Genomic DNA, 26,684 nt, shown 5'->3' with positions numbered 1-26,684 from the left:
ATAAACAAACACCCTACAAGAGGGAAGTGGCCTCAGGTTGGAGGCAGGCAAGCTGCTGAGCCTGTGGTGGGACAAAAACCTGTGACTCATCCATGCTTCCTCCTTTCAGGGCAGAGCCCAGCAATGGCTAGACCTGCTGAGAGCAGCTGAGGGTGTTCTGGCCACTGCTGGGGCCACTCCATGTGACCTGCTGACCACTGCCACCCCCTGGTGGTCTCTTATGAAAAAGCATCCTCACCCACCAGCGAGGTGGGGATGAGAGAACAGGGATGCTCCTCCCATCCCTCTTCCTCCCACCATTCACCTTTCCTTCTTGTCTTCCCATCTTTTTTCACTCTCTTTCCCTCTCCTTTCCTTCTCACTCTCCTCCCCTCTCTGCTTGTCTTATTGTTCTGCTACATGATGGAAAGAGCTTTGACCTTAGTTCACTGGGTTAAAACCTGGCTCTCGCATCTACGAGTTACATGACCAATTGAACCAATTACTAAACCTCTCTGAGTCGGTGTTCTCATCTGGAAATGGGGATAACTATGGATGGTAAAATGACATAATCCACATAAAACACCTTGCACAGAGCCTGGCCCAATAGATGTTTATTATTATTATTACTACTATCATGACTGGCACTTGATAGGGGCTAAACCATCAGTTGTGGTAGTTTGCTTTCTTTATTCTTCATCCCAGGTAACCCAGGCTGTATATTAGACTCGTGCGTACTCTTAAAAAGTACGCATGCGTCAGGTACGGTGGCTCACGCCTGTAATCCCAACACTTTGGGAAGTGGAGGTGGGAGCATCACTTGAGGCCAGGAGTTTGAGACCAGCCTGGGTAACATGGCGAAATCCCATCTCTACAAAAAATTAAAAAATTAGCTAGGCACAGTGGCACACACCTATAGTCCCAGCTACTTGGGAGGCTGAGGTGGGAGGATTACCTGAGCCCGGGAGATGGAGGCTGTAGTGAGCCATGTTTGTGCACTCCAGCCTGGGCAACAGAGTAAGACTCTATCTCAAAAAAAAAAAAAAAAAAAAAAAGACTCCATGCCTCCCCCATCTCAGACCAATTAAATGGTTGGTGGTGCTTCAGTACAGGCATTGTTTTTTACATTTTTAAAATTAATTACTATGTGTTTTTTACCAGTACTCTTTAAAAGCTCCCCAGGAGACACAAATGAGCCGCCCCAGTTGAAAACCACACTATGGTACCACCAGTCTGGGGACATGGGACTTTCCCAGTTTCAGCACTGGAAGTCCCATGGCCCAGGAACCCCCTCCCCACAAGGCAAACTGAGACACTTGGTTGTCCCCTTTCTAGAAAGGAATGGACCCATATTTTCTGCATCCCAGATCGGGACACATGGCCTGAGCATGGATGGCTGAATCAATTCTGTGAAAGCACCACTTAGGGCAGTGGGTCCTGAGGCCACAGGGTCAGTCTGTGGCAGGAGCTGGGTTCAGGGTGGGGAGAGGTGGGCAGGAGAGCAGCTGGCAGTGGCTGGCAGTGGCTCAGTCGGACAGGTCCCCGTCGTTGGGCCAGCTGGGACTGCATCCACTGGCCGCCCGCTCCATGGCCTTCACCCAGCGGCCCTTCAGCTCCTCTGTCTCGGCCTTGAAAGTGTAGAGTTGGCCTGACTGCTGTAGCTGGAAGACCCGAGGGTCCCCCTGGGGCCCAACGGTCACCTGGTAGCCCAGCAGGGGGATGGAGGTGTGAGCCCTCATGTCCTGGGGGGAGGAGAGAGCAGTGGGCCACTGTCCCCTCTCAGTCCTACTGCCCCAGATAGCCATTGTGAAGGTAACAGCCACTCACGCACAGCTCACACCTCAAACCCCCATGGGTTGGGGGTGGGCTGGTGAAAGCCATTGAGGAGGAGGAGAGAAGAAATGGCTGCCTCTGAGGGCAAAGCAGTGGTGACCTAGAGTCAGGGCCCAATTCTGAAACTTACTAACCTTGAGACTCCAGGATACCACATCCTCATTGGGCCTCAGTTTCCCTATCTGACATATGGAGCTAGCAATATTCACCCCTGACCCCCATCACACACATGCTGTGGGAAGGCCAGGGCCTGGTGGGGGACGGGCAGGTGGTGGCCTTACCTGAGGGGCAGCGTAGACATAGAGCACGAGGGGGTCATCCCGAGGGATCACACACCAGCCCCGGGGGCCACTCTTGCCCCACTTGTCCCCGATGAGCTGCAGGAAGCTGCACATCAGGCTCTGGTCAGGCGTAGCTGAGGACCCTTTCTAAAAGCAGAAGGAGGGACTGTCAGGGAGCAGAGCAGCCACAAGTGCCAGATGTTGGTCTGGGGGCTTGACAATCACTATCTCCAATCCTTACAGCAGTACTGAATGGAGAGGTCCTTGGTCCTTGAGACTCAGAGAGGTCCCATCAAGTGCCTGTGATCACACAGCTAGCTGGCCAGTGGCAGAACTGCGGTCAAATGCCAGCCTGCCTGAACCTGTCGTGTGTGTGCCCACAAGGGGCAGGTGCCAGGAGGGTGCCTGGAGCTGCTCCAGGAAACAGAATTGGGCCCTGAGAAGGGGCTGAACATCTCCAGGGGCAGGCTGTTGTTGCCTAGTGGTCAGGGGGTCCTGGGCCTGGAAGAATGGGGAGGACTGGAAAGGGGACAGATGCTCATGGAAAGAGGCCAACTTTTTTTTTTTCTTTTTTTTTTTGAGACGGAGTTCCATTCTTGTTGCTCAGGCTGGAGTGCAATGGTTCAATCTCGACTCATTGCAACCTCCACCTCCTGGGTTCAAGAGATTCTCCTGCCTCAGCCTCCTGAGTAGCTGGGATTACACGCATGCACCACCATGCCCAGATGATTTTTTTTTTTTTTTGTATTTTTAATAGAGACGGGGCTTCACCATGTTGGCCAGGCTGGTCTCGAACTCCTGATCTCAGGTGATCCATCCACCTCGGCCTCCCAAAGTGCTGGGATTACAGGTATGAGTCATCCCACCTGGCCAAAAGAGGCCAACTTGAACCTGGGAGTGAATCTCAGCTGGCACAGGCTTGACCTTCTCCCACCTCCCAGAGACAGTGGGATGTCAACCTGGCCTTCATGAGGGAGGGGCAGTGGATGGTGGTACCGATGTTGGGCTGGGTGACATTGTATTTGTGGTGCTTAGCTGAGCACACTTGTACCCCCACAAAGGAGCACCTGTGGGGGCAAGTGTGGCTCAGTGAGGCCCCCAGGGTGACAGGAAGAACATCTGTGGCTGAGATCAGACAGCTGGCTCCTAACTTGCTGCGTGATCTTGGGCAAGTCACTTCTCCAGCCCTGGGTCTCCATGGGATAAGACCGACTGGCTCCTGGAGTCCCTTCCAGTTAGAATGGAGTCTCCAATCTGTCTGACCTGGAGCCTCAGTGTTCCCATCTGTAAAATGGAATCAGTGACCAGCTCTTGTCACCCTGGGACTGTTGGGGCAGGACGTGGGGATGTGAACAGGAGCTGTCCAGAGGGGGCGTACTATTGGATGGGGACATAGAGGAAGTGCAGAAGAATGTGGACGACAGCTTGCAGCCAAAGGGTACCTCCATTTGGTGACAGGCTCTGCACTGCCTGGGCTGTGGGGAGAGACCTGGGGTCTGTGGGCAGAGAGAGGAGGAGGGAAAGGAGGGAGGGTGTGACCACGGCTAGCTTGTTCCTCAGCATTGGACAGTGTCAGCCCAGGGTGGTTGCTGGGCACACATTCCCTGAAAAGAGGATGGATGGTGAGCGTGGGGACAGTGGCCCTCACCTCCAGGATGCCCCGCCTCTTGTCCTCCTTGGCCTCGGGGAGCACGTTTCCGGTGAGGAATGTGTAGCAGTGGAGGCAGACTCGGTTGGGTCTATTGTCGTTGTATTTCAGCTCAGCCCGGTAGTCAGAGCACCTGGCACACACCACCTGAGGAGGACACACACAGGGGGGCGTGGGGCTGAGACCAGGCACCGGAGGGCTGGGCTCCTGCCTTGGCAGGCAGGTGAAGGCATGAGAGCAACCAGGGACTGGGGGAGGAAAAGAAAGCTTCGTGAGAGGAATGGAGGCAGAGCGGGAATGGTGCCCAATGCTGGTGAGGCCCAACTGCCTGGAGGCTGCAGTGCATGGGGAGCTCGGGCTCGGGGCTCTTAGGCTGAGAGTTCAAGACCCGGCCCCCACCGCGAGGGCCATAACTTCTCTCTCCTTCAGGTTCCCCCCGAGTGAGGGTAGCCGTGAACCCAAGGGCTTGCCCCAGACAGACCGCTGGCATCTGATTCACTTTTCCAAGTGCTGTCCTCTCTGCCATCTCACCTGACTCTCCCAAAGACCCCACCAGGCAAGCAGGGCCCAGCTTTTGTCCTCTCCTGACCCTGAGAGCCACACTGTTAACTGGCAGACCGGCCCTCCACAAACAGGGTGTGTCTTTCAAGACCCACAGTTTAGCTTTAAGACTCAGGTGGACTTTGTATTCCGCGCCATCATGGAGTCAAGTGTATTTTCCTTTTTTTTTTTGAGACAGAGTCTCGCTCTGTCGCCCAGGCTGGAGTGCAGTGGCCGGATCTCAGCTCACTGCAAGCTCCGCCTCCCGGGTTCACGCCATTCTCCTGCCTCAGCCTCCCGAGTAGCTGGGACTACAGGCGCCCGCCACCTCGCCCAGCTAATTTTTTGTATTTTTTAGTAGAGACGGGGTTTCACAGTGTTCGCCAGGATGGTCTTGATCTCCTGACCTCCTGATCCGCCCGCCTCGGCCTCCCAAAGTGCTGGGATTACAGGCTTGAGCCACCGCGCCCGGCCGAGTCAAGTGTATTTTCATCTAAAAATGATAGGCTGGTTGTTTTTACATGGGTACTCTGTGGAGCAGGGCCCACCCTCAGTTCATTACGAAGACATCCCCCCAAGGCTGACATGGATCATGCTGGGAGACCAGGTAAAAGGGGCCTGGGAAGACTCAGAGAGGAACTCTGGGTGCCTCAAGGCATGACTGCAAGGAAGACTTGGCACCACGGGAAGCCCAGATGTGGGCTTGGAGATGGAGCGCAGGAGAAAGGGGCAGAGCAGGGAGTATTGTTTGTCAGGCAGCCCCAGCCCTCAGGGAGCTCCTCTGTGTGCCTAGCACAGAGTGTGGCCTGGCAGGGACGTGGAGAAGAAGGCCTGGCCCTGCCCCACCCTCACAAGGATTCCCGTCTGGCAGGCAGGGAAGACAGAAACTGGCACCCGAACCACCGAAAGGATGACTCACTGGCTCAGCAGGCACGAAGGTCCGCCTGCACAGGCACGAGAAACCCGTGGTCAGGGCACAGCCCCACACAGGGCTTCGGCTACCTGAGGAGCATTTTATTTTTTTATTGAGAGATTTCAATGTTTAAATATAATTAGTAAATTTTTTTCCTCTAACAACTTTTAATTTTGAAAAATTTCAAACTGAAAAATTGAATAAATAATACAATGATACCACCCACTGAATTCACTAATTATTAACATTTGTGCCACATTTGCTCTCTGTCTCTGTGTATGTATTTTATTTTTTTCTGAACCATTTGAGGATAAATTACAGTCATCATGACACCTCACCCTTATATATGTAGCTGGTGTCTCCTAAGAACAAGCCATTCTTCTACCTATCCACGGTGTCATGGTCACACTCAGGAAATTTCACATTGATACAATATTATTATTTTTATTTTTTTGAGATGGAGTTTTGCTCTTGTTGCCCAGGCTGGAGTACAGTGACGCGATCTGGGTTCACTGCAACCTCCACCTCCTGGGTTCAAGCGATTCTCCTGCCTCAACCTCCCGAGTTGCTGGGATTACAAGTGTACACCACTACACCTGGCTAATTTTTGTATTTTTAGTAGAGATGGGGCTGTTGGCCAGGCTGTTCTCGAACTCCTGGCCTCAGGTGATCCACTCACCTCAGTCTCCCAAAGTGCTGGGATTACAGGTGTGAGCCACTGCACCCAGCTGATACAATATTATTATCTAGATATGTTACAAAATCAAATTTCTCCCAGTGGTCCCAAAAGCGACCTTGATGGCTTTATTTTCCCCCAGAAAGAATCCAAGCAAGGATCATATATTTAATTCAGTTGTCAGAATATTTTCTATCTTAAGCTGGAAGGCAGCTACATGTGTGTTGTTATTCTTTGTGCCTCTTTGTAGTTCACTATTTTAAGTAATTTTTAAAGAACTACTTTCAGTCACAAGTGTGAATCAGTTCAACTCTTATTTACAGATGTGAATCACCAGGAACAGTAGCCAATCCCCACATCCTTTCTGTTTGGCTTTGGGATGTAACTCATCACTGACATCTGAATGCAGGTGTGTTCCCAGTCCTAGAAATGGACTGTGTCCTGATTGCAGTTTAACACGTTTTGGGGACACCTCCCTGACTGGCCCCAACCTGTCCAGTTAGACTCCTCCTGTCCTCTGGAGGTCATCAAAGACTGAGGTTGCAAAGGGCTTCTCTGTTTGCAGAGTAAACAGAGGGGGTTGTGATGTCAACAGAGTACAGCTCAAGTACAGCAGAGGCTTAAAAAGCAAAGTGAGATCTGCCTCTGATAACAGGGCCTGGGTTGATAAGAGGAGGAACTGGAGGGACACAGTTCCTTCCTCAAGAAGCTGGTAGCTCACCCGCACTGGATGCCCTACCTGAGCTACGGAGGAGGGGGAAAGAGAAAGAGAAGGAGAGGGAAGGGAGAAAATGTTTTTTGGTCGAATCCTCACTGCCACACTGGAGGTGGGTTTCATGACCCCCATGGTGGAGGTAAGGAAGCTGAGGCCTGAACCAGTAGGCAGAGTTGGCAACAGAATCCATCAGGTGCCAGGGTGCTGAGAGTTTGCAGAGAAGAGAGGACAGTTAGCCAAAGCAGGCAGAGAAGAGAGGATGACAGGGGTAGGTGGGTGCATAGTGGGCATGGGCCTGGTGAGGTGGTGGGGCAAGGCCTGAGGGGGTGTGGGGCTGGATGCCCCTCCACTGGAACTGGAGACCATTTCCTAGCTCTGGGTCTCAGGGTCATGGAAAATGATGATAAGAAGGCAGGTAAATTCATAGGATCAGCTTCAGAGGTGCCTTGAACAAGTAATTAAATCCTCAATGGGTCTCACTTACCCATTTATAAAATGGGAGCATAGCAGCCCCCTGAGGTGTGCTGTGAGGGCCAGATGAGCTCGTGCCCAACACCACTGGGCTGCACTGGTTGAAGCCAGCAGATTTGGCCAGGATGGGGACAGCAGGGCCTGAGCTGGGAGGGTAGAGGCCCAGGTGGGGCAGGTAGAGGCCTAAATGGGATAGGTGGAGGCCTGGGTGACACAGGTAAAAGCCTAAGTGGGACAGGTGGAGGCCTGGGTGACACAGGTGGAGGCCTAGGTGGGACAGGTGGAGGCCTAGGTGGGGCAGGTAGAGGCCTGGGTGACACAGGTGGAGGCCTGGGTGACACAGGTGGGGGCCTAGGTGGGGCAGGTGGAGGCCTGGGTGACACAGGTAGAGGTCTAGGTGGGACAGGTAGAGGCCTAGTGAGGCAGGTGGAGGCCTGGGTGGGACAGGTGGAAGCCTAGGTGGGACAGGTGGAGGCTTAGGTGGGACAGGTGGAAGCTGAGGTGGGACAGGTAGAGGCCTAGGTGGGGCAGGTGGAGGCTCAGGTGGGAAAGGTGGAGGCCTGGGTAGGACAGGTGGAGGCCGAGGTGGGACAGGTGGAGGCCGAGGTGGGGCAGGTGGAGGCCTGGGTGGGACAGGTGGAGTCCTGGGTGGGACAGGTGGAGGCCGAGGTGGGACAGGTGGAGGCCTAGGTGGGACAGGTGGAGGCCGAGGTGGGGCAGGTGGAGGCCTACATGGGACGGGTAGAGGCCGAGGTGACACAGGTGGAGTCCTAGGTGGGACAGGTGAGGCCTAAGTGGATCAAGGGGAGGCCTAGGTAGGAAAGGTGGAGGCCTGGGTGGGCAGGTGGAGGCAGGAGTGCTGGCAGGAGTACTCACGTAGCCGCAGGCCCGGCAGTGGTGGCGACGGCGCGTCAGAGCGTTGAAGGGCTCCTGGCAGCGCATGCACATGGTCACCATCTTGTCCCGGACCCACTGTGGTGCTCGGAGGCCCAGCTCCTCAGACTGCAGCTGTGGGTTAAGGGGAGTTGGGCAGGAATGGGCCCTTGGTGACCCACTTCTGCCCATCCTCCGAGGACCCGAGGCCCCGTGTCCACCTGCTGTGACAGGGATTCTGTGTGTTGGGCTTCCCTGGGGCTTTCACAGGAAGCTGACTGACCTGATCGAGGCCTTATGATAGGTTAGTTACCATTATTCCCATTGTATAAGTGAGGAAACTGAGACCCAGAGAGGTCAAATGACTCAGCAGTCACCCAGCAAGCCAGAGTTGAGCTCAAATCTGAACTCAAACCACAGATATCCTCCCCAGCCCCTACCCCACTCGCCTTCCATCTTCCCTGAGACTTTACATTTGTCAGACACTTTCAAACCCAAAACCCTGCTGCTCCCTGCAGCTGGAGCTGCAGAGATATGAAACCCTTCCCCATGACAGCTGTACAGAGAGGCTCCCAAAGGAAGTGTTGCTAATGGGGAATGCTTAGGCACTGAGTCGGGGGATGCACTGTGAGGGCTTCCCCTGGTCCCTTCAGTCTCTCCTGGCAGGTGACATTCCCTGTCCTTCCAAGCTGGTACAAGTAGAACAGAGAGGGAACAAGCTCTGTTTGGGTTGGTGGCTCCAGCAACGGATGAAAAAGCTTTCATTTACCTCCTGCTCCTGGATGTCTCCCTCAGGCCCCTGGGCCGCAGCCTTGAAGGTTTCATTCCGCTTCTCAATTTGGTCAATGGCTGCTTGGAAGGCCTGGGGTGCAGGGAGGAGGAGGGTTGGGGCTTGAGGTGTGGGAGGGAGGGGTTGCTCCTCTGTCCATCCATCCACACATGCGACAGACAGGGCTGAAAGCCCGCTAGGTGCCAGGAGCTGGATTCTACACACACACAGGCTACCTCATCAGAGGAGAAACTACCAACCCCAGGTTACAGGTGTACAAACTGAGGCTCAAAGAGGGTAAGTGACTGGCCCTGGACTGCCCAGCTGGGCAATGAGAAGCAGCAAGATAGGAACCCAGATCCATCTCCAAACTACCACAGAGCAGCTCCTTAGGAAGAGCAGGGAGCAGCTGGGCACACGCAGGTGTGGGAGCGTGCACACACACACACGCATGCACACACAAACATACACACACACAAAGACACACACACATGCACGTACACACACCCATACACACAAACACAGACACACACACACAAACACATGCACACACACGCATGCACACAAACACACATATACACAAACACACACATGCACACACATGCATGCACACACACAAACACACACAGACATGCACACACAGATGCACACACATGCATACACACATGCACACACACACATGCATACACACACCACTCCCTGACCCTCAGCCCGAATAGGCTAGGGAGAATCCCAGGAGCTTCATCAAGATAACCCATTACTGCGAAAGAAAAAAAAGAAAGAAAGGAAAAAGCCTCCCGGAAGCCCTGGAGCGTTCCCATACCTGCATCCAGGAAATCATTTCCTCCTGGGACCTGCTCGGAAAGTGAACACAGGTGTTGAGGAGATCAGCCCCTCCCAGTTTTCCTGCCTGGCCCTGGGCTGCCACCCCAGCTCCTTTACCGGGCCTGCAGCTCCAGGCTGCGCTGCTTCCCAGACACCAGGAAGGAGTAGGGGAACTCAGCATCCATCAGCTCCCGCACCTGCCGAGAGGAAGGAGGCAACTGGCTCAGACTCGCCATACCCCAGGTCCCAGGCGCAGCCCTGTAGAGAGGAGGGAGGTGGATTGTGCCCAAGGGACATTCAAATTCGAGAGACAGGGATGCAGAGCTTGTTCTCCACCTCCCTAATCCTGTTGAGCCAAGCGAATGCTCCTACAACTGGGCCTCCCTCCAAGCAAATGGACCTATGGCTCCTGGAATTTTAGCAGCAGCTAAGTTGACCCAGTGTGAGGTGGAGATGACAATTTCTGACAATAGATTCAACAAAAAAGGGGCAAAAGAAGGATTCCACCCCAGGTTTTCAGCCCCCAAGGGTAAGATGGAAGAACATCTATTTCCATCCTACCCCAGAGTCCTGTAAGCACACTTCCTCCAGACAGTGTGGAGAGAGATTTGCAAAGAGAACCGAAGACACAGGCCGAGAGCACAAGAGCCTCTGTGTGGGGGAACTTCGTTGCCATTAAATTCCTCAAACACTTGAACTCCTCTGCTGCCTCCCATGCAGTGGCCAGGTCTTTGCGCACTTCCAGGGCAGCTCACCATAACCCAGACAGCACTGAGTACAAGCACATCCTTCCCCAGCTTAGTCCTAGTCTGCAGCCTCACTCTCCAGTCTTTGCCTTAGAAGGGGCTGATGTGATTTGGTATTCGATGCCCTTGGCACTGGAGAGGTGGTCATGTGGAAAGAGGTATTTGGGAAAGAGCCAAATACCTCTTTGTGTGCAAGGGATGAGGGGCTGGATCTGGGCAGAATGGGACAAACCTGTGGCTCAAAGGCCAGTTAGGAAGCAGCCTCATAGATGGTCCTGGCCTGCCCAGGTGCACTGGAGAGACAAAAGAGGTTTCTAATTGGGTCAGGGAGAGGGGAAAGGGAAAAGAAGGGAGAAATCCCAGGTTTGCAGTCCAGAAATAGGAAGAAATGTCATGCTTTTGACAGAAAAAAGGGAACTGGGAGCTCCTGACCTGAGGGTCTAGGCTGCCCCAGGGATGTTCATACAGAGGCTTCCAGCTCCCCAGCAGGTTTCAAGAGGAGTTTCCCAAGCTCTGCTGAGCTGAGCCTCAACCACTCTCCCCAGGGCTGGGTCAATTCAATCCCCTGCTAGTCTATACTGTACCTTTGTAATAATTAATACAGGGCAGCCTTCCTCAAAACACTTTACTGACATCTGTTGGCAAACTGGCATAATACCTAGATATTGTTAGAACAAGACATTTGACTGCCATCTGCCGGACAATTCTCACTACAAATATACCATCTATGATACTGTATCAAAATCTGCTACTCTGCAGTTGGCTGCAGAAGACAACCTCTTAGATGAGGTATCCTTGTGCAGTGTACAACCTGCACAACTGTACGTGGAGCCCCTGGATATGTGTGCCCACACCCCTTCCTTCTTCCCAGGCTGGTCCTGTGTGGGATGGCAAAAATACTAAGACCAAGTCAGACCTTGGGCAGAATCAGCTGCTGTGAACTAGGCCTCCCTGACACCTAGAAAGGAGGAGGCCAGAGAGTCATAGGCCCATAGGAACCATCATGATGGTCAAAGGTGAGATTTGCCTCCAAACCTCAGACTCAGAAAATAGGTCCTGCACAGAAGTAGGGTGAGTGGACAGCTCTGCACTTGCCAAGCCCATGCCATCCAGGAGAGGGTGCTCTGCGGCTGCTGGAGTATCAGACATGCTAGCCAAGACTAGTAGACTCCAGAAACCCAGCACACACAGGGCCAGTGAGCTCTCAACACACACCCAAAGCATCTGATGCTCTCAGGCTCGGCTCTCTCTGTTTTCTCTCTATGACTCTGTTTTGGTTTCTATATTTCTTAGCCTTCCTATCTGTCGATCTCTATTTTTCTATGCCTGGGCCTCTGACAGTCCTTTGGCAGGGCCACCTGTCTCCATTTCTCTGTCTGTAGCTCTCCATAAACCTGCCTTTCTCAGCCTCATTCACCAAGGACTCCAGACATACAAGCCTGCACACGCCCTGGTCTATGGGACATTCTGGTCCCTTTAGGATGAAAAGCTAGATGCCAGGGCCAGGGCTGCACTGGTAAAAGACTTCAGTCAGCGCAGGTGTAGGGGTGAGCAGTGAACCCGTGTTCCCTCATCAGCCTTCATCATTCCCAGGCTGCACGCCACCCCCAGGCCCTGGATTGCTCTAAATGCCAAGCAATCCCAGTCAGGAGCAGGGAAGGGGCTCTTTTGCTGGGGTCTCTGGAGGCCCCAGGGGCTCTAGAGGGTAGAGCATTCTGGTTCAACTCCTGCCTGCAACTCCCTTCTGGGGCTGAAGCAGGTAGGGGTGATGGTGGATGAGAGTGCCAAATGGGCCAGACCAGACCTCTGCTTCTTCCAGCCCCAGCCCTCAGGACACACCAGGACTCAGGAGCCAGCAGAGAGGGCTGGTTAGGAAGCTTCTCTGACCATGTCCTCCATGAGGCCAGAAATTCCATCAGAGGTGTTAACCCTCTGGATTGAAGCCTTAATAGGCGACAGCAAAGCGTGGTGATTAGATGCAGAAGCGCCAGCCTTTGTTACACCTGCGTCTGAATCCTGGCTTGGTCACTCAAACTAGCATTTGCGATATGACCTTCAAGCAAGTTACTCCAGTTAGAAAGGTTTTCTAGGGCCTTGGTTTTCTCATGTTTAAAAATGGGATTAAGTACAGATACACTCACACACAGGCAGGCTGTACCAGGCTCTTCACTGCAGCCTCATTTGCAGCTGCTGACAACTGAAAACAATCTGAATGTCTCTCAGCAGAAGACTGAAGACATTCCGGTGCATCCGCACAGTGGGACGCAATGCAGCGGGGCAGAAGGATGAGGAAGCTCTCAAGTACAGGGACACCTCAGTCTCCAGCATTTGCAGTTAGTTAAAACAAGCAAAGTGCAGAAAAATGTGTAGAGTATACCACTGCTTCTGGTATAGATGAGGAAACAATCCTATTATATATTATTTGTTTGCTGGGCGAAGACCACCTCCGGAAGACCTCACGAGAAGCAAGGGTTGCCTTCAGGAAGGGGAACGAGGGAATAGAGTGGGGAGGAGACTTCCATTGTATATATTTTTTATATTATTTGACTTTAGAATGTGTATAATCTGTATTTTTTAAGTAGTAAAATTAAAATATTTTTAAAAGATAAATACAGGCTGGGTGTGGTGACTCACACCTGTAATCCCAGCACTTTTGGAGGCTAAGGCAGGTGGATCACTTGAGGTCAGGAGTTTGAGACCAGCCTGGGCAACGTGGTGAAACCCCATCTCTCCTACCAAAAATACAAAAATTGGCCGGCATGGTGGCTCGCACCTGTAGTCCCAGCTACTTGGGAGGCTGAGGCAGGAGAATCACTTGAACCCAGGAGGCGGAGTTTGCAGTGAGCCGAGATTGTGCCATTGCACTCCAGCCTGGGCAACAAAGTGAGACTCTGTCTAAAAAAAAAAAAAAAAAAAAATCCAGAAGATTCTAACAGCCTCTGCATCATGGGTCTGTTAGGAGGATCTGGTGGTTCCCCCGTGGGGACACCCAGTCAATGGGCTCCATGACGGACTACTGGCCCTGCTCATTTGCCATAATCTCTGGATGAAGTAGATGGGGACACACATAAGCCAGCCGCTGAGCTGACACTGGAGACCTTTCCTACTCAAAATGTGGTCTGCGCTCCTACAGTATCAGTGTACACTGCCCAGGACACATCTCATTTCATTTAATTCCCACAATCCTGCAGGTGGAGTCAGTTGTCAATCCATCTTGACTGGGAGCTGGTTAGAAATGCAGGATCTCAGGCCTCCCACCACCTAGACCTCCTGACTCAGAACCTGCATTTTCACAAGATGCCCAGAGCATTCTCACACACATGAAAGTTTTCAAAGCAGTGGTATAAACAGTAGGGAAAGCAGAGAAAGGCCCAGCTGGCTCATGCACGGCCCCAAAGGGAGGGCCAGGCATGTGGGAAGCTGGGAAGGACGGAGCAGGAGGGCTAGGAGCCCAGAGGGGAGAGCTCTAGCCCCACACTCTTCCATCTCCACATTTGCCCAGGCCCTGCAGGGGTTTGGTTCTCTGATTGAGAACCTGGTTGGCCCCTCCTGTTACTCCCTGTACTTAGTCCCACCCTTGAGGTGGAGCCCAGTGGTGTTCAGGGGGCCTCTTACCTTCATCCCGGCCACATCGATGCGGGTCCTCACCTGGAACTGGGCACCCACCTGGATCACCCTGGGCACGCAGTAGAGCAGCATGTTGTTGAACTGCAGGAGACACAGGTGTGAGTGGCCCGTGGCAGGGCAGGGAGGACGGCTAGGTGGGGCTTCTCTGAGGGTGGGCTGAGCACCACTGGACCCCCTCCTCTTTGACCACACTCTGGCCAGCTCGCAGGACGTCACAGGTGATGATGCGGGTGATGAGGAAGGGGCTGTCAAGCTCCCGATTCCCCTAGGATGGTTACTGAAGGGTCACCCTACAACGGACCATAGCAGACCTCCAGAAAGCTACAAGGCCTTTCTCAACAGGGGCTCAGGATGGTAGGGGTTTACAAGAGGTTTTAGCTCCATCCCCCAGACCTCTAGGCAGGACCGCCTTTCCAGATCTCAGGAGATCCCCCAGCTTCTTCCATGCAAATCCAGGGCAGTTCTTCCTAGTAGCTAACCTTACTCCCTCCTGCTGTGTACTCTCTAGAGCACAGATTAATACCACAGGCTTTGGAGCCAGACCAGGTTCAAACTCTGACTCTGTTGCTTCCTAGGACATGTCTGGGAAACCTGTAGGATGGAAATCTCTGAGGCTTGGAGGCAGCAGGTGACCTGTCCAAAGTCATCTGGGTGCCAAAGCAAAAAAGGATAGAGAAGCAGTCTCTTCCCTGTCCCCCTGCAGTGCCAGGTAGAGGCCAGGTAGCATGACTCAGGCCAGAGTGGCTCCTCTTCTCTCCCTGGTGTGGAGAGGAGCTCCCAGCACCCTCCTACCAAGAAAAGATAGCGCTCCATGGGGTCGTTGCGGCGGAAGGAGATCTTAAAGACCGGGCCCTCACGGAGCAGGGTGTTAGAAGGGTCTACTATGTCGTCCTCGAGGCCCAGGCGCTGGTACACCTCCCACAGGTCCTGCAGCCGCTCCTGGGGGGTTGGGGTGCATCCTCAGTCAAGTCTGGGCAGGGCTCACCTGCTTCTGGAAGGCTTGCCTTGTGGGGACGGGGATTGGGGTGTGAGAGCAAGGGCAGCAGTGGGATAGATGTCATGGGTGGGACCAGGCTGAGACTTGCAGGGAGGGGGACAGGGCTCCAGGGGAGGGCGGGCTGCTCACCATCTCAGTGATGGCTGCATTGGAGTGCTGGGCAGCTGAGAAGATCATGTCCAGGGCTTCTGAAAGGGCAGGGCCAGAGTTTATTCCCTGAAAATCGGGGCTGGTGGCTGGGACAGGAGGTCCTTGAAGTTCCACAAAGGGCCCTCAGGACCTGCCATGACAGCCCCTGGGAGCAGCCCTGCCTGTGCAGCCCAGCCATGGGGTGTCTGAATGGTGGCAGCCTCCCAGGGCTGAGAGACTGGAAGCCACTGAACGTTAGTCATTAGGTGTTTGGCTTTGGTGACTCTCACTGCTCCCCAAAACAAGCCAGACCTAGAGGGTATAATGGAAGGAATATGGGCTTTGGCATCATATAGGCATGGGTTCAAATTCCAGTTCTGCTACTTTCTGGCTGTGTGACCTTGAGCAAGTCACTAAACCTCTCTGGGTCTTAGTGTCCCCATCTGTGAAAAATGGCTAATGCTATGGATAATGTGTATGAAGTGCCAGCACTTGATGTTGATGACTGATGGTTGTCATAACTATTTTAGCAGGAGCTCAATAAGTATATGGGAATGACTTAGGCCTCCCCAGCCCTCTGGGACCCCTGGGGGTGTCCTCACTCTGAGCATCGGCCTGGTCTGGGGCCTGGGCTGGCAGCTTCTGGACGTACTCCTTGAGCAGCAGCTCGTAGCGTGGAATTCTCTGCACTGGTTCCAGCATGTGGTGCTGCAGGGTCAGGCTGCCCGAAGCCTCACTGCTCTTGGGGAGGGATGCGGGGAACAACAGGGAGAGGGTGAGAGAAGGGAGGTGGGTCAGGCTGCCCCTGAGGGCCAGACAAGTGGGCAGGGGCCTGTGGAAGCAGCTGAGCCTGGGAGATGCCCTAAATCACTCAAGGCAACCTGAGCCACTGCATGCTGGGAGTGGCAATGCTGACTCCAGCCCTCCTGCAGCCTCACCTGGATGCGAGTGAGAACCTCCTGGAAGAGTGGAGACTTCTCGGTCCAGGTGGCCAGCAGCTCAGCCGCTCGCTCAAAGTTCTTGACATACTCACTGTACATCTTCAGGAAGGGGGCCAGCTTCTGTATCACGTCGCCGATGCGGGGGTTGGCTGTCCTGCAGGAGGGGCACAGGGATTGCCCTCAGCCTAGAAACCTCCTCTCGACTCTAGGTAGGGCCAGGCAAGGCCAGGTTCCCTGAATCCCCCAAAGCAAGCTTTTCATGGCAATTCTGGGTGTGGGCGGGGCACAGGGGTGTCATCCTCACAAGCATGTGCCCCTCTACTCCTTAGACTATACGCCTCTTGAGGCCAAAGGCTGTTCTGGTCCCAGGTTGGCCTCATCCACAAGGCCCAGCACAGTGTTGAGCCCACAGCAGGTGTTCAGTAATTGCTCAATGCTTCATTATGTAACAATAACAAGGGCCACCTGCCAAGCACTACCCAGAACATGCTGCATGTCTCATTCCATGTAATTCTCAACCCTGCAGGTGGGGACAGCCACTAGCCCATCTTAGAGGTGAGGAAGTGGAGGCTCAGAGGCGCAAGAACTTCTCCAGGATTGGCCGGCCACAGTGGCTTACACCTGTACTCCCAGCACTCTGGGAGGCCTGAGGCAGGCAGATAGCTTGAGCCCAGGAATTCAAGACCAGCCTGGGCAGCGTGGTGAAATCTCATTCCTTGCCCCCGATGCTAAAAAATATATATATATATAAAATATGTATTTAAAATAATATATATATAAAATATATAAAATACATAAAATGTCATAAACATAAAATGTTTTTATAAAACATTTATTTTATAAAAATAAATACAAAAAATAAAAAAAAACTGAAATATATAAAATATAAATATATAAATATATATCAAAATATCAAAATACACAAATATATAATACATTAAAAAATATATAAAACAATAAATATATAAAAATTTATTATATATAAAATATATTATATATAAAAACATATACATATAAAATACATAATATAAATACATTAATATAATATATATGCATATATGAACATATAAATATATAAATATGTATATAAATATATAAATATGTATATATTTACATATACATGTGTAAATATAAATATATAAATATGTATATTTATATGTTTATATACGTATATATAAATATGCATATATAAATATATAAAAAGATATATATTATATATTTATACATATAATATATAAATGTATCTTATATATAATATATAATATACTATATGTTATATATAATATATAATATGTTATCTATTTATACATATCATAGATGTATATATTAAATATATTATACATTTAAATATATAAATATATATTGTATATAACATATTATATATTTTTATATTAAATACATTGTATGTAATATTTTAAATAATGTATATATTTTATATATCTATATATAAATATATAGATATACATATTTATATATACATATTTATATATTTAATGTATTTATATAATGTATATTATATAATATATATTTTATATATGATACATGTATTATATGTAATACATGTATTCTATATATATTATATATATACACACACACACAGAACTTTTCCAGGATCATCCCATGGCAGGACTTGCTAGAGCAGAGCAGCAAGGAGCCATGGTCTGGGAGTGAGGCTTCCTGAGCCTGATTCCCGAGATGCACAAATCATGCTAGCTCTGTTCCCAGGCAAGTCACTTAACCTTTTTGTACCCTAATTTTCTCATTGAAAAAAATTGGAATGATGGTAGGAGATCTTATAGGGTTTTTCTTTTCTTTTCTCTTTTCATTTCTCTTTTTTTTTTTTAAGACAGGGTCTCATTCTGTCTCACAGGCTGGAGTGCAGTGACGCGATTTTGGCTCACTGCAACCTCCGTCTCCCGGGTTCAAGTGATTCTCCTGCCTCAGCCTCCCCAGCAGCTAGGATTACAGGCACATGCCAAAGTGCCCGGCTAATTTTTTTGTATTTTTAGTAGAGACAAGGTTTCACCATGTTGACCAGACTGGTCTCGAACTCCTGACCTCAAGTGATCCACCCACCTCGGCCACCCAAAGTGCTGGGATTACAGGCATGAGCCACCACGCCCGGCCTTTTCTTTTCTTTTCTTTTCTTTTTTTTTAAGGCAGGGTCTCTCTTTGTCACCCAGACTGGAGTGCAGTGGGACGATCATGGCTCACTGCAGCCTCGACACTCCAGGCTCTAGCAATTCTCCAACCTCAGCCTCCTGAGCAGCTGGGACTCCAGGTGTCTGCTACCATGCCTGGTTAAGTTTTGTATTTTTGGTAGAGATGGGGTTTTACTATGGTGCCCAGACTGGTCTCAAACTCTTGAGCCCAAGTGATCCACCCTCCTTGGCCTCCCAAAGTGTTGGGATTACAGGCGTGAGCCACTAAACCCGGCTATTCTTTTCTTAAAAAAAAAAAAAGAGTTTATTATAAATGTTTTAAGCAATCTTTAGTAGCCATCTCTGAAAACAAGAGGGTTTCTTGCACAACCATGATGCCATCATCACACAGCAGGCTGATATGAAGATTGAGTGAGTTAATAGGTGGAAAGTCCAAGGCCAGTCCTGTAGGAAGCCCTCAGTTAGCACTGGCTATTTTCACTGTTCCCAAAGTCACCTGGTCACTTGACTTGGCCAGGTCCTGATCCACCCCTTTCCCCAGGAAGTAGTCTGCACACATACAGCCTCTCAGGGCGCATTCACCCAAGCCCCTCACTGTGCAGACAGACCAAGCCCCGGGGAGGAGACTGTCATGGCCACACAAAAGGGCCTGGCCCTAGGAGGCTGAACCCAGTGCCCTGGGGGCTCTCCCCACCTCCACCTGGCCAGGGCTGTGATCTGAGACCTCAGGGGCTCCCAGAGGACCTCACCAGTCATCCAGGCGCCGCTGCAGCTCTGGGAGGAAGAACTGAGAATGGAACTGATAGATGGAGGAGATGTTGGAGAAGATGATCCTGACCACGTCCTCGGGGAAGGCCTTGCTCCTGCGGGCCGCCCTCAGCAGCTCCTGGAAAAACACCTGTAGCCGCCACCATTGGTCACTCACTGCAGTGACAGGGAGCCACCCACACACCAGCCTACTGCATGCTTCCACCTTCCTGATCTCCCGGCATCCTCACAGCAACCCCAGGAAGAGAAGGCAGGGGAGGTTGTGTTCTGGCCATTTTACAGATAGGCAAGGCAAAGCCTAGAGATGCAGGGACTTGGCCAAAGACTGGAAGCTGATGAATGCCATAAACAGGCCCAACTTGGGTCTATGGAGGTCTTGGACTTCATCAAAATAGAGCTCCCTGCCACGATGAATAATCCTCTAGCCTTAGGAGTCTTTAAAAACTATGAAAGGTAAGGTCATTGTGAGGTTGTGGGCATTGAGATGACAGATGAGGATACTGTGCAGGCCTGCAAGGGCCAGCTGGTGTGTTCTTTGCTATATTCGGGGGCCAGCCTGGGCACCACGGGCAGAATAGGGAGTGCTGTTAACAAGACCTCCTGATTCTACCCCAACCCCAGTCGTTGAGGTTGAAGGGCTAAGGCTTCCACTCAGCTCTGGTGAGCGGGGTGGGAAGGCTGAGAAGCAGTTGGGTGAGGAGACCCAGGGCTGGGGCTCTGGACGGGGGTGTCCTGGCCACTGGCCTGGTCTAGCAGGTGGAGGCGCGCCACATAGGCCTGCTCTGTCTCCAGCAGCTCCTGGACGATCTTCTCTGGCTCCTGCAGATGATTGGAGGGGAGGAAAGAAGAAAAAGGGGAAAGACAGCTTTGGTCTCCTCTGATGGGGACCTCAGTTCAGTCTCCAAAGTTGCTGCAGTGAAGCACACCTCCCGGGATTCATGCCTCCCGCAGTGCATCTGGGCCGGCCCTGGGATGGCTTTCACAGAGCATGCAGCTGAGTAAGGCTGTGCCAGTCCTCAGCCTTAGCCTTAAGAGGCCTGGAAGCTTCCACCTGTGCTGTCTTAGGAGCTGTGAACACTACATCAAGGGGTCTGGCACCTCTGATAGGGAGACCTCATGGACAGGCCACGTGGAGTGGAGAGGCCTGGAGAATACACGGAGAAAGAGCCCAGCCCTGCCAGCATCCCAGCTGAGCCCAGTCTTCCGGCTGTCCCTGCCCAGATGCCAGACTTGTGAGCTGAGCTGTCTTGGGCATTCCAGCCTCAGCCACCCTCTGACTGCAGCTACTTGAGAGACCCTGTTAGGAACTAAACTGTGTCCCCCAACCAAATTCCTGTGTTGAAGCCCTAACCCCCAATGTAAGTGTATTTGGAGATGAGGCCTTGAATGAGGTAATTGAGGTTAAATGGGATGATAAGAGTAGGGAACTAAACTGGTAGGATTAATGTCAGAAGAGGAAGGCACACCAGGGATGACCAAGAAATGGCCATGTAAGGACACACTGAAAAAGTGGCCGTCTTCAAGCCAAGAACAGAGACCTCCCCAGAAATCAAACCTGCTGGCACCTTGAACTTGGCCTTCCAGCCTCCAGAACTGTGAGAAAATAAATGTCTGCTGTTGAAGTCTAGGGTATTTTGTTACGGCAGCCCAAGTAGAATCATACAGACCCCCAAGTGAGGCCAGCAGAAAAACCTCCTGGCAGCGTCCCAGGCAACTCACAAAATGTGAGAAATAATAAACAGTTACACTCAGCCCCTACGTTTTTTCTGTTTTTTGTTTTGTTTTGTTTTTTGTTTTTGAGACAGAGTCTTGCTCTGTCACCCAGGCTGGAGTGCAGTGGCATGATCTCAGCTCACTGCAATCTCCACCTCCTGGATTCAAGTGATTCTCCTGTCTCAGCCTCCTGAGTAGCTGGGATTACAGGCGCCCACCACCATGCCCGACTAATTTTTGTATTTTTAGTTGAGACAGGGTTTCCCTGTGTTGGCCAGGCTGGTCTTGAACTACTGACCTCAGGTGATCCACCCACCTCGGCCTTCCAAAGTGCTGGCACTACAGGCATGAGCTACTGTGCCCAGCCAGCTGCTACATTTTTGAGAAGTTTGTTCAGCAGCAATTGAAAACCAGGACACATCACTATAACCACCATCCCCATTTTACAAATGAGGAAACTGGCACAAAGAGACTCAAGTGACTTGCCCAAGGACACACAGTTAGTAAGCAAAAGTGCTGGGATGTGACTCCAGGGAATTTGGGTGCACAGTATTTGCATGTCAACCCTTGAACTCTACAGATGAGAAAACTGCAAGCCATAGAAGAAATCAGACCGGGCTTTAGTCTAAGGGCCGGACAATTCACACTCAGACCTCTATTTCTAGGTTGAGATTGTTGTCTCCTCCAGTGGGTAAACTGAGGTCCCACCTGAGAAGAGTAATCAGGTTCACAAGCTGGAGACTGTTCCAAGCTGTGTGGCCTTGAATAAGTTCCTTAAAACTGTCTGTGTTTCAACTTCCTTGTCCAAAAACCTCCTACATGAGGGACTCGCGAAGTGATCCAGCACGGTGCGCAGCAGGCAGCCAGTGAATCAAAGACAAGTAAGCATGGGGAAATCTAGCTCCCAGCTGACCTCTGGTCACACAAGATCCCCACCTGGGGAACAACTGGCTCTGGCTAGGGATGAATGTGGAGGAGAGGTCAGGGAGAGCTCCCCACCACAGCACCCCACACCTCTACCCCAGCCCTCAGGCACCTGCATCCCCGATCCTGAGAGGGTCACAGGCTGGCAAGATTTCCTCCAGGCTCCGCTGGACAGCTTGTTCTTCAGGGAGTTCAGGTACCTCCTGCTGACTGTCCTGGGCTCAGACCCCATGGCCTCCCCAACATTCAGCTTCTCCCATGGACCTGGGGACTTGGGAGGCCTGCACTCAGGGTGGTGATGCATGTCCTCTAGCCTGTGGCCTCTGGGTGCTGCTTCTGGAGTCCTGAGGAGAAGAGACAGACCTGAGGGTTTCCTCCCTGGAGATCAGGGAAAACAGCAGCAAGTCCCTGGTGTGGATGTGGTTGCCTGGTGCAAATCTCCAGTGCAGGGGACCCTGGGTGCCTGGCTTTCTTTGGGAACATGCTAAGTAAGACTTTCACTTCTCTCCCAACACATTCTTGGGGGTAACTCAGTGTTCAAAATGAGTCAGGGTGGACTGTATATTATTTTCTGGGGAACTACATACTTCCTTGTTTAAAATGAAACCACAGTGTCCAGGAATCCTTTCTGTATATAGGGGTTTTTAAGCGGTACCCCCTGGATCATCCTCACCTTTGGACCTCACCTCTGTTTTCAGTTTCCATATCAGTAACCTATACATCAAGGGAAGGCGGAAGCCACAGAACAATCTAAAGTGAGAGCAGGCCTGCAAAAGCTGGGGCTTTTCAATGGGATCAACACTCTCCACATGTACAGAAACAGGAAGACCCAGCCCAGCAGCAGATTCTCTGTTCTCCCAGGGATGGGCCTTCATAGGGCACCTTTATTGCCCTGTGTACTGGGTTCTGCAAGCCAGTCAAATTCTTTAGGTAACAGAGCCCACCCTTGCTGAATATACCCAGCATTGTCTTCAGTGTGGAAAGGCTCATGATGACAGCACAGGGCAGGCATCCTTATGAGAAAGACAGGCCAGGAAATGGAAGGCCAAACAAATGCGAAATCTCCAAAACTCCGCAAGAAAGGTTTTCATTACCCATATTTTGCAGTCAAGGAAACTGAGGTCTCGACAGGATAAGTAACATGCGGCTCGGAAGTGGCAGAGGTGGGATTCAAATCAGGCAACTGCTTCCTGAGCCTTCACCCTAACCTGCCCCTCCCCATTTGAGTAAAGGAGAAACAGGTCCGCAGAGTCAAAGTGACTTGCCCCAAGTGACACATTTGGGTTTGTGGCAGTGAGAGCATTGGGACCTAGCGCTGTGTGGCTACTCCAAGGCTCTTCCACCCCTCCCTGGCACCCCAGTCCCTGGTTCCTCAGTCTATGGGTCTGCAGCTCATGGGCGTTGCTGGTTCTCAGGCTTTCTGTTCTACATGTGGTTTCGGGTTCTGCATTTCTGTTCTGGTGCCCCTGGCCAGTTTCTGTTTCCTCTTAGACCCCTCAGTTTCAGATCAGCTGAGGTGCTGGAGACCTCATAAGGAAGCCCAGGCCAAGGCAGTTGGCATGGGTCCCCTCACTCTGTAAGGAGTGGCTCTCACCCTCTGGGACCTAACTCCCGTCTGAGGGCTGCCTGCTCCTGCAGGAGTGTCGCCTGGGCAGAGCAGAGCATGCTGAGGGGCTCCACCCAAGTGTGCCTAGTCCACGTCAAGCATGTTGAGTGAGGTGGTGCCATCCACCCACACCCAAGGGGGTGGTGGGCCAGGAAGGTGGCTCCCAAGAGCTGTCCTTGGTGCTGAACAGGACGAGCTTGGCAAAAACCCTGGGAAAGGCAGGGGAGAATCACCCACCTCAGGAAGTTGAGGACTTCTAGGTTTACATCTATGCCATCTCCACCCTGAAGCCTACAGAAAAAGTTGCCTGCCATGAGTGCCCTCAATACAGCATCCGGGTCATTCCTAGGACATCTATTGTCTTGCATCTATTGACCTTGCATCATGGTTATTGGATGAGTTCAGCATCCAAATACAGAAACGCTTCTTCATCCTCTACAGTTCCTGTAGGATGCTGTCCTGTGCCGCCCATGTCCCTCCTTCAGGAGTGAGGCCTCCCCACACCATCCCCACCAGCTGCTGGTAGTACTGGGGGCTGATGGGTAATTTATTGGCTGAGTCCCTCTCTGGGAATCACTCTCCGGAAGAGAGAGCTGCCTCACCCAGAGTGTCTTGTCCAGTTCACATGGAGATACAAATACGCAGCCCTCTGCCTCAGTTGGAACAACCAAGAGGCATCCCAGCTCCAGAGCTCCCTGGGACAGGCTGAGGCCTCTGTGGCAGGTGCACTGCAGTTCAGAATCTCCCCCTGCTCAGCCCTGCTTCCCTCACACCCACAGCTGTTGTTCCCAAAGTTCTCCCTGATAAACCACCTGTGGCAAACCTCTGTCTGAATCTATATCCAGGAAACCCTACCTGGGATAGCCCCTAACACAGTCCTGAGCTTAAGAAATGCCTGCAGAATGGATTGATGCCACATATAACACACAACACACACACACACACACACACACACAAACACACATGCTCCCAGGGCTACTAATGACTCCACGCATTTGGCCCAGCCTTTTCCCTCCAGATAGACAGCCCAGCATTGCCCCGGATACTTAACTGAAAGCACTTGGCATCCTCACTTCTCTGTGTCTCCATTTCCTCATCTACAAGATGGGAACAGACATACAATCTACCCCTGTTAGGCTCAATGATTAAATTAATAAGTAGGGACATGAGCCTAGAGTAGGGAGTGCCCTATCAGTAGGCTGCCCATACATTCTGGTTTGCCTCATATGGTCCCAGCTTTACCTGTAATGCCTCCCCTGCAACCACCACATTTTATTGGCATTTACTTTCAGTTTCAATTGTGTGCTGAGTGACAAATTATATGGTTATCCTAATCATAGGGAGTGAATGCTTGGTGAATAGCTACTTTTTCTGCGAGGTGCTGGCAGGCACTGGGTGAGGTCCTGTGCCCACACACGGGCTTTGATCTGCCCGTGCTTGCTCGTAACCACGCCTGTCTGGACTCTCCCAACACATACTGGCACTCTCACACCTGCCTGGCTCCTGGTGTCCCACCGACACTCTCCCATGCTCCAAGGAATCCGTGACCGAGGAACGTGGGGCTGCCCCAGCAGGAGGAGGGTCCAGGGCAGGGCCCAGGGAGAGAGCTGCCAGAAAGGTTGGAGGGTGGCTGCCAGCCCACCATGGTGACCCTCCCACCCCAGCCGCCCATACCTGCTATTCTCCAACACAGTGACCAGGTTGGACACAGACACCAGCTTCTCCTCACTTGCCTCCTTCAACCTGCCAGTTTCCGGGGTGGATCTCAGCTACCCTTGAAGCAGAGAGAGAGGCCTCCAGCTAGCACATGCAGCCACCTTGGCCTGGGACAAATAGGCTAAATCACCTGTGAATCTGTTCTCATCTTTCTTGAGGCTCAGCAGGTCTGCTCTTGGCTTCAGAGTGAAGAAAGAGGAAGTGGTTCCAGAGCCACCCCGCAGGGGAAAAGCCAGCGCTCCCACAGTGGGAGGAGCCTACTCAGGCCCCACCTCTCCTCCATGGGGGCTGACCTTTCACGCCTGTTGACCCCAGTTCCGGAAGCCACCTAAGAGGTGGCAACAGGGCCCAGAGGTAGTTTCTGGAGCCCAGTCTGGGCTGGTGCAGTGGTTCGCACCTGTCATTCCAGTGCTTTGGAAGGCCGAAGCAGGAGAATTGCTTGAGCCCAGGAGTTCAAGACCAACCTGGGCAACATAGTGAGACACCGTCTCTAAAAAAAAAAAAAAGGGCCACCTGGAGCCAGACCCTTGGCTGGTTTCTTAGCCTAGTGGTTCCAGCCAACCACACTTTCTCCCTCGGGGGTCCAGTGGCTTTTACTTGATCTCTTTCTCAGCACCTTTTCTGCATCTGCCCCTGCTCACAGCTGTAAGGAAACAGCGTCTTTTTTATTCTTTAGAGACGGAGTGCAGTGGTGGGATCTCGGCTCACTGCAGCTTCTGCCTCCCGGGTTCAAGCTATTCTCCTGCCTCAACCTCCCAAGTAGCTGGGATCACAGGCGCCCACCACCATGTCTGGCTAATTTTTTGTATTTTTAGTAGAGACGGGGTTTCACCATGTTGGTCAGGCTGGTCTTGAACTCCTGACCTCAGGTGATTCTCCTGCCTCAGCCTCCCACAGTGCTGGGATTATAGACGTGAACCACCGTGCCTGGCCAGGAAACAGCTTCTTTTATTTAAAATAATCACAAACTTGGTAAGGGTGGCAGGGAGTACCGTGATGTTCCCACCTCACCACTGGGGTTCTCTCATTTTAGTTGTTGCTGTCATCACCTCGTCACCCCAAGGGAGGGCAGTTTCCTCCCCGAAACTCAGAGGATAATAATAGCTAACATGCACTCTTTTTTGTGCTTTATGAGTATTTTCTTGTTTAATCCTATAATGACCTCAAGAGGTAGGTACTATTCCTATCCCTGTAGCAGGACGAGCCACAGACAAAACTCCTCAGACACCGGATTAAAGAAGGAAGTGGTTTATTCAGCCGGGAGCGTCAGCAGATTCGCATCTTAAGAGCCGAGTTCCCTGAAAAAGAAATTCTTGGCCTTTTTAAAGGCTTACAACTTTAAGGGGTCCACGTGAAAGGGTCGTGATAAATGGAGCTTGCGTGGGAAACGTGACTGGGGTCTACCCGCATCAGCCACCAGAACAAAAAGTTTTACAACGCTTCTTTCATACAGTGGCTGGAATTTACAGATAACAGAAGTCGTTTAGGTCTGGGATCGATGTGAGTAGTATTACTTTTTGTTTTAAAGTCCTAGGGACGGGTGGTGGTGCCAGGGTTGTCTGGCTATTCATCTTACTGTTGTTTGTTTCTAACGTTTTGCTTTCTCTCTTTCCTCCCGTCTTGTGAACTAGGCAAGGTGGCGGGGAGGAGGGCAGCAGGAGTAGCAGTGGTCTCCTTTCTTATCCCCACTTTACATAGGAAGAAACAGAATCAGAGAGGTTAAGTAACTTGCCCAAGGTCACCCAGGAAGAACACAAGAGAAGCTGGATTTCCAAAGCAAAGGTGGGTGTCCTACAGTTCCAGTAAATGTTCATTGGGAGCCTGGATGACCA

At 51.6% G+C, this 26,684-nt stretch overlaps 1 protein-coding gene across 6 annotated transcripts; it reads right to left on the bottom strand.

Moving 5' to 3' along the window:
* Window positions 1-566: 566 nt before the first annotated feature.
* Window positions 567-25,065, bottom strand: FGD2 (FYVE, RhoGEF and PH domain containing 2). Of its 6 annotated transcripts, none has more exons than XM_033217014.1 (17): window positions 24,811-25,065; window positions 23,374-24,233; window positions 21,643-21,874; window positions 19,638-19,712; window positions 18,875-19,023; window positions 15,961-16,117; window positions 15,625-15,763; window positions 15,023-15,081; window positions 14,689-14,835; window positions 13,885-13,977; window positions 9,641-9,720; window positions 9,522-9,552; window positions 8,699-8,791; window positions 7,933-8,064; window positions 3,742-3,888; window positions 2,094-2,240; window positions 567-1,721 (listed from the first exon to the last, which is right to left on the bottom strand). In XM_033217014.1, the coding sequence occupies exons 2-17, from the start codon at window positions 23,502-23,504 to the stop codon at window positions 1,506-1,508; spliced, it is 2,028 nt and encodes a 675-aa protein (XP_033072905.1). In that variant the 5' UTR covers window positions 23,505-24,233; window positions 24,811-25,065; the 3' UTR covers window positions 567-1,505. The 6 variants fall into 6 exon arrangements, with proteins under 6 accessions (XP_033072905.1, XP_033072907.1, XP_033072906.1 ...); XM_033217016.1 differs by having other exon boundaries at window positions 567-1,607; XM_033217015.1 differs by having other exon boundaries at window positions 13,936-13,977.
* Window positions 25,066-26,684: the final 1,619 nt, after the last annotated feature.

This window comes from Trachypithecus francoisi, unplaced genomic scaffold (assembly GCF_009764315.1).
Source record: "Trachypithecus francoisi isolate TF-2019V2 unplaced genomic scaffold, Tfra_2.0 Lachesis_group10, whole genome shotgun sequence".
NCBI classification, from domain to species: Eukaryota; Metazoa; Chordata; class Mammalia; order Primates; family Cercopithecidae; genus Trachypithecus; species Trachypithecus francoisi.
Note: the sequence above shows the minus strand (reverse complement) of the source record. Positions and strands in the feature narration are given on the sequence as shown.